This window comes from Nesoenas mayeri (genome assembly GCF_963082525.1).
Source record: "Nesoenas mayeri genome assembly, chromosome: 17".
Lineage (NCBI taxonomy): Eukaryota > Metazoa > Chordata > Aves > Columbiformes > Columbidae > Nesoenas > Nesoenas mayeri.
In genome coordinates this window covers 10,231,797-10,244,595 of record NC_137565.1, presented here as the reverse complement: position 1 = coordinate 10,244,595, position 12,799 = coordinate 10,231,797, and the positions used below count along the sequence as shown (strand labels likewise).

Genomic DNA, 12,799 nt, shown 5'->3' with positions numbered 1-12,799 from the left:
CGGCGGCGGCCGCAGGGCAGCCTGGCCGAGGGGCCCGGGGGCGGCGCGGTCGGTGCGGCGCGGCGAGCCGGGAGGGCCTGCGCGCTCCGCGGGGAGCGACACGTCCCCGGGCGCCAGGCCCGGCCCCGGCCCCACGGCGCGGAGCCGCCGGCGGCTCTGAGGGGCGCAGCGTGGCCGGGCGGGCCGCAGGGGCTGCCCGGGGTGCTGAGGGGCGGCGCCCCCCCGGCCGAGGGGACGCGGCGCGGCTCGGAACTCACCCAAGTCGTCCATGGTGCCGCCGTGCCCGCTCCGCCGTGCCCGCCTCGGCGCCTCGCAACTTTCCCGACCCGCCTCCGCGCGCCCCCGCCGCCCGTGCGCGCCCCTGCCGCGCGCCGCGCCCCGCGCCCGCTGCCCCCTGGCGGCCGCAGCGGGACCCGCCAGCCGGGACCCGCCAGCCCGGCCCCGGGCGGGGACACGCGGCTCCCCGGCCCCGCTTGGCGGCGGCCCCGGTGCGCGGCCCCCGGGGTGGAAAAGTGCCCCGGGACAGCAGCGCCCACGGGCCTGGGGCGGCCCCCGCCCCAGCCTGTCCTGCCGCGTCCTGCACACCCGGACCGGGCACCGGCCTGCAGCGCTGTGCGCACTGAGGCTGCCAGCGCCCAGCCTGCAAGCACGGCCCAGGGGCTCTCCTCGCTAGAGGAGCAGGGCCCAGGCCAGGCGCACGTCCCCCCGAGGACAGCGCTGCAGCCGTGCCAGGCTCGGCTGGGGAGCTGCAGCCCCGCACTCTGCCTCTCCATGCCCTAAAAAACATCAAACAAATGGGTGTTTCTGAGCCCCAGATGTTTTACCCGACCCACAGGGAAGCTGGGGCAGGTGAAACCCTTCCTGAACAGTTTTCCACAAGCTGTTGCCACCATAAAGGAAAGCCACCAACCACTTCTCCTTTGCCCTGTTAAAAACCATATCAGCTGTCCTGGATTTATCATGTGATGGTGCGTCTTGAACCACCATTTCCCACTCGCTTTTCCTTTCAAACCGCTACCAAACCACACTCCAACGCAGCAAAGTCCTCGGCCTTGCCCCAGCCACAGAGCAGCTCCACCCGCAGAGCTCGTGTTTACCATGGCACTCCGGCCAAGTCGACATGGCAGCAAAAACAGTCGCTCAGCCCAAGTGTTCTGCTCCAAATCTGATGAGAGATACACCGAAAACTATCAGTGTGGGAACAGCAAACGATCCAGGAAACATGACTCTTGTTGCTCTTTTCCTTACAAAATTACTACCGAGTCAAAGAATGTTCCCAGGGCTGAGCAGTGCGTGTCGTGTTGTCTAGCCTGGATGACAGGATTGCATTTTCACAAGAACAGTGCCCAGAGGGTCAGCTGCCTGAAGTTTCCAACGCTTTACTTTTCACTCTCTAGGCACAAACACACCCAGGTTCCCCAGCTAGCACAATTCAACAGACACCATTATTTCCTGTGTTAAGACATGCTATAATGAGAGCGTGGAAATATCCCCTCCCTAGTCCCAGCCAACACTTGCAAATAATCATCAGCCTCCTGGAAATTCATTCCAGGTTTTACTCCAAATTCAGCATTTCTCAGAAAACGACATCCCTACCTAGATCTAAGTACAACACAAATACAAGCAAAGACTTTCACCAGGCGCTTCACCACCAACACCGAGGATCTTGCCTGCACTCCTCTTGCTGATCCCTAAGCAAAATTTAAATCATCATTTGAAGGGCCTCTTACATTTGCTCAAAATGTGCACAGTGATGACTTCAGGTTGTGTCTCCCCAGGTGGAACAACATAAACATTTGCTGCTAGCATAGTGGACCTAAGGTCATCAGCAGCATGTCCTTTCCTGGGATCTGGATATTTCTTCTAGCAACATAGGACAGGCATCTGTCTTGACTTGGGTTGTATTTTTACCTCTGCACAAATGAAGTGCCCACTGTGCGCTGGTCATATTGTAGCCTGGAATGCAATTTTTATCTTCAGCTTCCTACAGTGTCCTTTGGGAGTCTGGAAGCAAATGCAAATCAAGAAAGCAGTTTCTATTCTGTCTCAAGATTGAAATTAATGTGTCGTAACACCAGTTAGTTAGGGTTGCACCCACAAGAAACAGGTGCTGCTCAGTGTAAAAAAGAACAAAAAAGAAACTCATTGCCTCTAAAGCTTTTCCTATGGCTTCAGCACTGCTAGGAAAGGGTCAGTGAGCTGAAAAAGCAGGGCTGGCACATGAGGGATACAATCCACTAGTAGTCTGGCTTTTATAACCAACCTTATTTTCATTTCATTGCAGTCCCCATAGCCAGGTGCTGTTCATAACTGTATTCTTCTTCACACACTGACATTTCTTACTGAAAATTGTCAGTCTTAACCCTCCCATGACAGCCTAAGGAGCAGGGGCAGGTTAAAACCCAAGTTGCTAAGACAACTGTTCAGTGGTGTGGGCTCACGCTAAACTCTCCCAAACAACATTCACCCTCTCTTGTCCTTCCAGCACCCTGGAACTCCTTTCTTCTCACCATCTACCTGCTCTCTGCCTCTGAAACTCTCACTGACTCACATCTGCTTGCTGCTCAAGTGCTGTTCTTATGCAGCTGCCAGCAGAAGCAGCTGCAGCTCCCCAGTGATGAGCACTCCAGCAAACATTCCCAGCAGAGCAGCATGCCCAGAGCTGCTGGCACAACTGAGGGGAAGCGACGCTGAGAGCAGCTACATCCCTCATAGCTGGTGCTGGATGGGAAGCGCTAGGGAATGCAGGTAGCGCGTCAGAGAATTACACGGGGCACCTCCTTTCATATTTGGCCCTGTGACTAAGACATATTATGATTCAACTTATCTTTCACATAAGATCTGACAAGAAGTTATTGCCCCCAGTCACAGGTGGGAAACAGGGCTGGGAGCTGGAAATAAAGTCAGACAGTGAGTCAATATCAACTGAATGTCAGACTTCAGGACTTCCTGGCTCCACACAACCCATGTGTTTGGAGTGCTTGCTCAAGGCATCTTCCCTCCCCGTCAAAGCATCATTTACCAGTTACACACCAGCTCCATAGAAGGGTGGCTTAACCCACTGACCTCCACACACTTGACACTCAGAGACTAGATGGATTAACTGTCCACCTGTCCCCTTCAGCGCTGTAATCTCAGACTGGCTGCCAGAGGAGCGATTTCATAGCTCATTTCATAATATCTCTTATGAAAAGCACTGCTATTCAGAGCAGACTAAACCTATGCCAGAGAAGAACAGACATGAAGCTACACTAACGTGTCAGGCATGTTTAAAACTTACCTGTGCATTTTCCAGAGAGTGACTTGAAACTGCAGAGCGATGAGGATGACTTCATTGCAGCCTGTCTGCTGCGCTGTGCACATCATGCAAGGGGACGTAGCTCTTTCTTCAGGTGAATACATAAAAGAAAAATTCAGGCAGATCTTAAGGCAACAGCAGTAAATCTCTGCCATGCAACTTCCTCATTCAGGGCCCAACTTTACACTTGTAAGGATCTGTTACAGCAAATGAACAACCTTGGCTTACAGCATAAGACATAGGACATTGCAATGCAGAATGGAAGCACCACACCAGGGTATTATCACAGACAGTTTTAGGAGAAGACACAAGAAACAATCCAGAGATAAAACCCATACTTACCAACAAAGTTTATACAAATCAAGCAATTACATGCAGGGGTGGTGGACCAGATGACTTTGAAGGTCTGTTCCAACCCAAACTATTCTATGATTCTATGGTTCTAAGAAGTGCATTACTCACTGTAAACTACATATGCCTGTGGTATTTATCAACACAGATTACCCTACCAAAGGGTAATGGCAGCACTATGCTTCAGGTTTTGATTTCAAATTGCTATTGTTAGCAATGAAGTGCAAACGCAGGGACAAACACAGTCTATGAGTTTTCACAGTAACTCTTTGGTCACTATTGTGTATAATACCCCAGCACAGCTCTAAATGTTACATTTAAACCTGGTAAAGAGGGAACATTAATGTTCACTACTTAGTTTTCTACTCTGCCTAGTTATAGTTTAAAACAGCTGCCTCGCTCAGGATCCTACAGGCAGGGTAGGAGCATCCAGACGGCACACGAACACATGGAGAACTGCAGAGGTGACCTGCCAGCGGCACAAGCTACAGCTAATTGACACAAAGTGACAGGGGGCAGCTGCTTCCAGCTCCCACAGAGACTTGGACAGGGAGCTGGTGTGCAGTGCTCATCAGTCTCTCTCCATGATCTGCTTCTGTATTAACTAAGAGAACAGCTGCAACTTGGAAACGGATGGAGTTTACCTAACTTTAAAAATAGGATTTTACACCAAACTCAGCAGCTGCTTTTTCCAGAGTAAAAGCTTGTAATTAATTTTACAAATAAGGAGGTTTTTTTGGTGGAGTGTTTGTCTTAAGCAAGTGATGCCAATGGATACACGTTAACAAACCCACACAAAGTGCAAGTTATGGCACTGTCACTGAAAGCTGTTCCCTCGTGGGTTTTGGAGCACTTCTAGAGCTGGTCAAGCACAATTCAGACCCTCAGTCCCCCTCACTTGCTCCAGAAACACCAGCCCTCTCCTCACTACCTAAATTACCTCCAGAAAGGTCGTGCTACTCAAACGATCCTCCTCAAGAGAGTTACTCAAGAAACATTTCTCTGGTACCCGAGTTCCTCTGCTTCCATTTCACAGAGCATTTCCTAGGGGAATAAAAACAACACTCTTTTACTTAAACTTATCTTCAATTTATTAAACCGTGGTTCTATCACCCCATAACAAAGCAAACCCAGTGAACCTCCCCTACGCCACCAGCTCGTGCATACTAAAATCTCAGCTCATCACACCACAAACCAAAACGCTATATTAAGATTTTCAATCTATTTTTTTAACACCAAAATTCAGTCTCCGTAGAGACTGTCAAAAATTGCCAATGCCGACTATATTTCAAGTCGTCATGGCGGGGTATTGGGAAAAGTTTTCAATTAGCAATAATCGCGCCTCGGATTAACCTCATTGGCTACGATACTGCCACTGCGCAAAGCTGACCCCCTCCTCCCGCCGCCGCCGGGCCTCGCCCCGGGGCCGCTGCCGCTGTCAGGGCGAGCCCTGCCGCTCGCCCGTCTCCCCTCGCTCCCGCCCCGGCAGCGCTCCCCAGACACTCCCGCCCCCCTCCGCCCGACACCGGGAGCGGGGCGCCCCGTTTTTCCCCCTCCGTGCCGAGTGGCGGCGCGACCGCAGAGCTTGCTGGGAAGGAGTATGCAAAGTAGGTGTATGCAAAGTAGGCATGACGTCATCCGCGCAGCTCCCCGATGAATGAGGGGCTCCCTCACCACTGCCACCAGCCCGTCCCGGGGCAGCCCAGCCGGCCCCCAGGCACCCCAGCTCCGGCGCAGCCCGCTCCTTCCCCGGGCATCCCCGCCCTGCCCAGCGCGTCCCAGCTCGGCGCTCCCGTTTCCGCACAATCTGGTTTTAAGCACGTGAAATCTGCCGGCCACCAAGCACCCCAATGGGTAGCGAGCTCCTGCACAGCCCGCTTGTTCCACGAGCACCCCCGCCCTGCCCAAGGCGCCCCAACTCCGTATCTCCCGCTTCTCTCACAATCTGTTTTTTTACCACGTGAAATCAGCCTCCAAAGAGGCCATCAAAAATTGCCAGTGCCGACTATATTTCAAGTCGTCATGGCGGGGTATTGGGAAAAGTTTTCAATTAGCAATAATCGCGCCTCGGATTAACCTCATTGGCTACGATACTGCCACTGCGCAAAGCTACCGCACAGCCCCGCCCTCCCGGCCCCCCCGCCGCCGCCCCGCCGCCGCGGTCAGAGCGCGCCGGCGCGCCCCCGCGTGCCGCGCCGACCCGCACCCCTGCGCGCCCCCGCGCACAGCCCGCGCTCCCGGTAGGGGCGGTGGGAGGGGGTTACCGGGAGGGAGGCACCGAGGAGCGGCGGCGGGGACACGCGGGGGGTGTCGGGAGGGCGCTATGGTAATGAGCGCCAGGGAAGGGGCTGCCCCTCCGGGGGGGCGGGTCGCCAAAATCGCCGGTTAAATTCTTAAAATCCGCGCTAACGGCCGAATGGTAGTTTGAGACTCACGAAATCGGCAAAACGAGGGTCGCACCCCACACACCCGCGGCCGGCCGAGCACGGAGGATGCGCTTTTCCCTTGTAATCGCAGAATTACGGGCTCCTCTGGGCTTTGGAATAACTGTAAAAGGAAAAAAAAAAAAAAAGGATTAAAAATTGCTGCAATATTCTGAACTAATCAGCAAGAGCTATTTGGAGAATGCATTTGAAAAGCTGTCGAAATTATTAGAGCCCATTGCATGTAAAATAGGTGAGCACCTAGCACACCAGGCTGCTGCCGTCAAGTCTGGACCTCCTCCTATTTATTTGTCCTTCAGAAGAACAAGACTCACCTGGAAAAAACCCCTTATTGCCAGGCAATTTGCACAGTTCATTGTGATTTTGTGTCTTACTCTGCCCTGGGAGAGATTTGGCCAGACCAAAGAAACAACCGCCCTCTTGTTTTTCATCCTTGTCCCGTCTGAAAGCCGACCAGAGATCACCTGTCCTGTGCGGACCTCCTGGCTTCGATCTGGCCACACTAACTGCAGCACAACGGGCCAGATTTTCATTATTTGTCCATCCTTGTTGCCGCAGGCCCTTCCCACATCTTGCTCCTTTTTTCCTGTCATCCCAAACATGCATAATGACCATCAGGACCACCAGACAGCTCCATCTTTCCTGAGACCAAGTATGGGCACTAGAGGAACACAGTCAGAGCGGGGTTAATATATCAGCCTGGCATCTGCCCATAGCCACCAACAATTCACATCTCAGGGGATTCCTGAGCTAGAAAAGATGACTATAACAGCCCTCAGTGCATTTTTCTTCCATTATTTGTTTAGCCACATTTTAAGCCAAAAACCTGTTAGTATCAGTGAAAAGAAAATGCACGCTTTTACTGTGGACAAGCATCTACAAGGCATTTCATCAAAGCTATTACTCGCATTTGTACCTAATCAAATCTGATTTTATTCTTGCATGCTGCTTTGAGGACAACCATGAAGCTCTTATCCTTTTCAATTTTACTTTTATCAGGTGTCAGGAACTCGGGGTTTTTTCCTGCTTTGAAGTATGGGAATTGTAGTCCCTGTGCTTGGTGTCCGTGTGAACTACATTTCCCAGAAAACAACTCTCTCGGCAGGCGGCCGTTCCTTCCGCGGCCGGGCCCGGCAGCGTTATCAAAGGTGAGATTTCGTGCTTTATTCACCGTATCGCTCTGATTTCGTTAGATGAGTTACCCCCTCCCCGCCCCCGTCATTATTACAGCAGAGGGGACTCGGGTGACGTGGCTGTCCCTCTGAATTCCTGTCCTGGAACCGTTTGTAGAAACCTGTATCTTCCACCTTGAACTTGTCTGACCTCTTTCTGTGGAGCATCTTGGATGCGTGTTAAAAACAAACTGGAGCCTCGGGCCTCGCTAGGTACGGTTAAAAAGTTTAACTTTTGTATAGTAGTTGTTATTTTTTAATTTTAAAAGCAGCTTTGCATTTCACAGGAAATATTCTGTCCTATGTTCCTCTCCTACGCTTCACAGCAGGTCTCAAATATATGTTATTTTTGCTGCTGGGCCCACCATTGCCTTCTCTCTCCTGTGGGCAAACCCATATTATATCTTCATTTCCTCTGAGAGATCTTTTGATACGGGAGAGGAATGGAGACTTCATCAGTTAAAGCAATTTAAACACTGTCAAACTGGCTTAGCAGCCTTTGAGTAGCACCATGACAGAAGTTATTCTCAAAGCAAATTAGTTTATTGGGAGACTTTGTCCCTTCTAATTAATTCATATGGAAAATTAAACCTCCTCAGAGGGAATGCCCAATATAACTCCTGCTAAACAACAAAACAATGCAAAAACCATTGCAAACAGAATCTACTGCTTACCAGACAGTCAATTCTTGGTACCATTTCTTTCAAAACTTTTTGTACTTTGTATACAAAACCATAGAGATGCCTAGAAAAATAGTTTTCAACTAGTGAAATGGAGAAAGGAGAACTGCAGACTGCTAGAAAGACCTACCAAATCAAGGTCCAAACCAATCCCCTCCTATCGCAGCAGGTCTTGCACACAATTCCAGGCTACTTGTCAGCAAAGCCATCCTGCCTGTCCCCAACAGGGTGTGCTCTTCCTCCCTCAAAGCAGGAGATCCTTCCCATTCCTACCTGCCAGGCAGTTTGTGCCCCACACGCAGGTGATCCATTCTCTCTCCAAGCCTCCTGTTCCTGCTGGAGAAGCACAGCAGTATCTCTCTGCTGACTCTGGGGACGTAGCACCCATAAAGGAGGAGGTGCCAGAGGCATTTAGGCCATGTCTTAATCACCTTCAGTCTGACTTCAAGCCCTGTTCTGCACCAGGCCTTTATTAAAAACAACAACAACGAACAAAACCAGGAGGAACTCTAGTCAAGGCCTTTCTCCTGAAAAAGCAACACTTCAAGGTTGTTTTTCTCTCCCTTCCCACAACACGTGCAAAGGATGGGATAAACAGAAAGGGCTGATTTGGAGCAGGCAGAATATTAAAGGTGGGGGATATTTCTCCTCTGCCCTGCTGCACATACCTGGAAGGACTCCGCTTGCTCAGGTCTTTCTGAGCTCTTAGGCTGCCGTCCTTCACACCAGCACAGGCGAGCAGGAATCCTGCGAGTCGGAAGTGCTTTGTCCTTGTACCCTGAGCAGTCCTCAGTGTTGCCCTCTGTCAAAGGGATGTAGGAAAGCTGTCCTTGGATGGTGAGCATTAGTTAACATTTCCAAAGTTATTTGTGTTTCTTTACTAAAAAGAAAAATGAGCAAAAGATAATTATCAGCATAATTTACCAGAGAAACCCAAGAAAATCGAATTAAGGACATGCTCTTCACCTTCTTTTACTTGTCACGTATTCTCTTTGCTTGCTTTTACCTGTCATGTGTTCTGGTCTTGGCTTTTAGCTGAACATGTTCTCTGCCAGGAAGTTGTCAGGAGTTTGCAGAGCCATCAGATTCCATCCTTTCAGATCCCACTCTGTATCCAGGACCTCTCCAAACTTGGCTTTCGTGCCAGCCTGTCTTCCCCCAGATCCTGTGGAAGTAGAGCAGCTGCAGCACTTTGTTTCCAACTCCAAGAGGCTGTTTGTAATGACTGGAGCTGGCATCTCCACTGAATCGGGGATCCCAGATTACCGCTCGGAAGGTGTCGGGCTCTACGCCAGGACAGACAGACGGCCCGTCCAGCACGCTGAGTTCGTTCGTAGTGCCAGTGCCCGACAGCGCTACTGGGCAAGGAACTTTGTGGGCTGGCCCCAGTTCTCCTCCCACCAGCCAAACACAGCACACCTGGTGCTAAGAGACTGGGAGAAGCTGGGGAAGCTGCACTGGCTGGTGACCCAGAACGTGGATGCGCTTCACACCAAAGCCGGGAGCCAGCGCCTGACAGAGCTGCACGGCTGCACGCACAGGTACTCTCTGGCAGCACAGGGAGGAGGGTTAATCCTCCGGTCTCTCATTCGGGGTGACTGACAGGCAGGCGCGGTGTTAGCTGCTGAGAAAGGAGGCAAAATGTTGATGGTGTGTTCCCAGAGATGACATGCTCAAATGTGGTGTTGGGCTGGAGAAAAAGATCACAAAGCAGTGCTGTTCACAGCACAGTATTTAAGAAATATGAACACCACTCCGTTTTTTGGAGCATTATTTAGATTGTTTCCCTTGGAGCCTGCATCAGTCAGAATTTCCCCTTTCCTTGCTACAGCAAAGGTCCTCTTAGTGGAGAGGACAAGGGGATCCTGAGGATGCAAGGATTGTTCAGGGCTAAGCAGAGTGGATAGTGGCAGATGAAAAGTTTCCAGATGAAAAAGCACAGCCTGAACTGGGATAAAGGACACAGAGTAGGGTTCAGAGTGCTTCCTCTAGAGCAGTACTACAAAGCAACAGTGGGAGGCAGAGAGACAGCTCCTTGACCTCTACTGTTTGGTAAATAAATGTGGATAATAACAACAGACCTTCTAAGGAACAAGTTACAGACTCCAGATCTCCAGCTGACATGAAAACCCCATTAAGACTTTGCTCTGAATTTCAGGGTTTTCTGCCTGGCCTGCGGAGACCAAATCTTGCGCTCTGAACTTCAGAAATACTTTGAAGCTTTGAATCCAACCTGGAAAGCTGAAGCGCTTGAAGTGGCTCCAGATGGGGATGTCTTCCTGACAGACGAGCAGGTGCGTAGTTTCAAAGTCCCAGCCTGCCGTAAATGTGGTGGAATCCTGAAGCCCGATGTGACGTTTTTTGGAGACACGGTGAACCGGGAAATAGTGGATTTTGTGCACCAACGCCTGGCGGAATCAGACTCCATGCTGGTGGCAGGATCCTCTATGCAGGTAAGCAGGTCTTCCTCCCACACTGCATTTCTATTTCTGTGCTACTCGGCCTGCAACAGTACTTGGTCCCACAGTTTAGGACTACTAATTGCTTGTAGATCATAACAGCCTCTCCAGAGCTTCTTTGTATTTTATTTTTACTGTGGCTGGAATCTGGCTTCACAGTCTGTTTGGGTTTCCCTGTCATTCTATTGCCAGTCTACATCACGCTGCCATAAATAACTCCACTCGCACATTCAGGCCTGTCTCTGTTACCTCCTCCATCACTACATTGTAAGTTCACAATTGGCCATACATCCAAGATACCTGGTACAATTCAGTCCTGCAGAGATCACCACCCGATAGTTTTTTGCTTGGATTTTTTAGCCTTTGGCAGCTTTCTAGGCCTTGTGGCACACTATGAGAAATACCAGATTTTAGGATCTCTAATTCCTAATTCAGTTCTCAAGAAGAAAGCAGAAATATCTCTGGTTGCTGCTTAGGATTGTCCTTTGTATTGCAAGGTGTTTTCTCCATTAGCCTCTTATCTATAAGGTAAGGTAGGTTAGAAACACCTGTTGTTTAACCCATGGAAGCTTTTGGATCAGAGTGCGTATAATTTTTTCCAGGAACAAGTTCTGTTACATTAAAACCCCTACTCTAACACTTCCCAGAACAAGATAAAACCAGGGCTGCCTGATTGTGATTCTCTTGGCTTCAGGATACTGGGGAAAAATTCCTTGAGCTTGCACTTCTTAAGCTTATAATCCTTTGTACAGGAATGATTGAAATGCCTTCAGTTCATTCTTGTACTACCTAAGCTGGTCCATGTGAGAACCATCAAAGTAGAAACATTTGAGTACCTGTGATAACTAATAATAACTGCTGCAGAGATTTACTAAAAGACATGGGCATTTCCCTTCCATGTACTCTGAAGTATTAGTTTCTATGAAACTGCAAATCCTTCACTGAGAGAGGTTAAAAGCTGTTCTTTTCTGTGCACTCCTGAAGGAATTTCCTACCTGAATTAAGTGCAGTTGCCTAACACAGCATGTACATACAGCCCCTTTTCCCACTGCCAACAGCAACTATTTTACTTTCCTTACTCCTGCCTGTAGCTCTTCTTTTGCGTAAGTGCCAATTATTTTTCTGGTATTCCTGCAGGTATACTCTGGTTACAGGTTTGCTCTTGCTGCCCGGGATAAGCAGCTGCCAATTGCGATCCTTAACATTGGGCCCACAAGATTAGATCACTTTGCGTCCTTAAAACTGAATTCCCGCTGTGGAGAGCTGCTGCCTTTGATTGTTGTACATGATACAACCAGCTGAGCTTCAGTACAAGGTGAGTACCTTCCCTGGTCAGTCACCTTACGGGGTAAGCAGATGGGTTCCCATCAAATGCTGAGATTGAGATAAGCTGACTAAAAATATGCTCCCCCTCAATGTGCACCAAAATGTGGCGGAGATTTTCATCTGTAACTGGTATGCTCTGATGGGCCGTGGTACTGCTTTCCATGGTCATATACCAAAAGCATACTAAGCGCTGATGCTCCCAGAAAATTGAGCAAGAGTAACCAGAAGATTTGGCAGTGTTGATTTCTAATCCATTTGCCACAATCACAAAACTACAGGGGATCACGTGCAGATTCAGAGAACCTGATCAACACTGTTGCCTTTGCAACCAACAATTCAAAAGCTGTGCCTGGTTGAATCGATCCAGCTAATCCTAATCAAAACACTGTTGTTTAAAAGAATCAATTCCATCTATCAAGCAGCTTCTTCCTTCCACCCCTGCAGGACTCATCATCTCAAAAGGGGAAAACCTCTATCTAAGAGGCAGCTGGGAGATCCAGTGCATGGCCCCTGATGACACCAGGAGAGGGCAGCAAGCCTCGCACATGTCAACCTCACCAGTTTTCTCCATTGAGACCATCTCCACTTACCAGGAAACAGAGTGATAATGAAAAAAGTACTTTTCTGCCTCACTTTGCCATTGTAAACAGTGCCTTTTCATTCACTGGGATAAGATAATAAGGCTACCATATCTGAGAACAATACACCTTTCTTTATAATTGTCCCCAGAGAAGAATGAGGGACAGGGATTTTGACCGAGTAACTTGAGGCTATAGCACAGGAGGCCAATGTGGAAAACCACCGTATCTGCTGGAGAATGAGGAAAAGGAGGCAACAGGAACTGCGGTTGGTTCAAAACAGAAGCTGAACAAGAATACTGCTCTTTTTAGAGATTATTTGAAAGCACAGGATATAAGGCTGATGTTTCCTAGCAAGGAGGGCAAGTCAGCATATCTCTTGACTGTCAGTTGACAAACTAAACTGCTTACTATCTGAACCCTTTAAAAATTATATATTGTTGAGATGCCAGAGGAGTTACTTTGAGCTAATCTTACCAGCACTTTCAGTG

At 49.6% G+C, this 12,799-nt stretch overlaps 1 protein-coding gene across 1 annotated transcript; it reads left to right on the top strand.

Moving 5' to 3' along the window:
- Window positions 1-8,986: 8,986 nt before the first annotated feature.
- On the top strand, window positions 8,987-12,229 carry SIRT4 (sirtuin 4; the record flags this gene model as incomplete). The annotated part of the gene is made up of 4 exons (XM_080355257.1): window positions 8,987-9,486; window positions 10,104-10,398; window positions 11,542-11,719; window positions 12,175-12,229. The coding sequence occupies 3 exons, from the start codon at window positions 8,987-8,989 to the stop codon at window positions 11,704-11,706; spliced, it is 960 nt and encodes a 319-aa protein (XP_080211383.1). The 3' UTR covers window positions 11,707-11,719; window positions 12,175-12,229.
- Window positions 12,230-12,799: the final 570 nt, after the last annotated feature.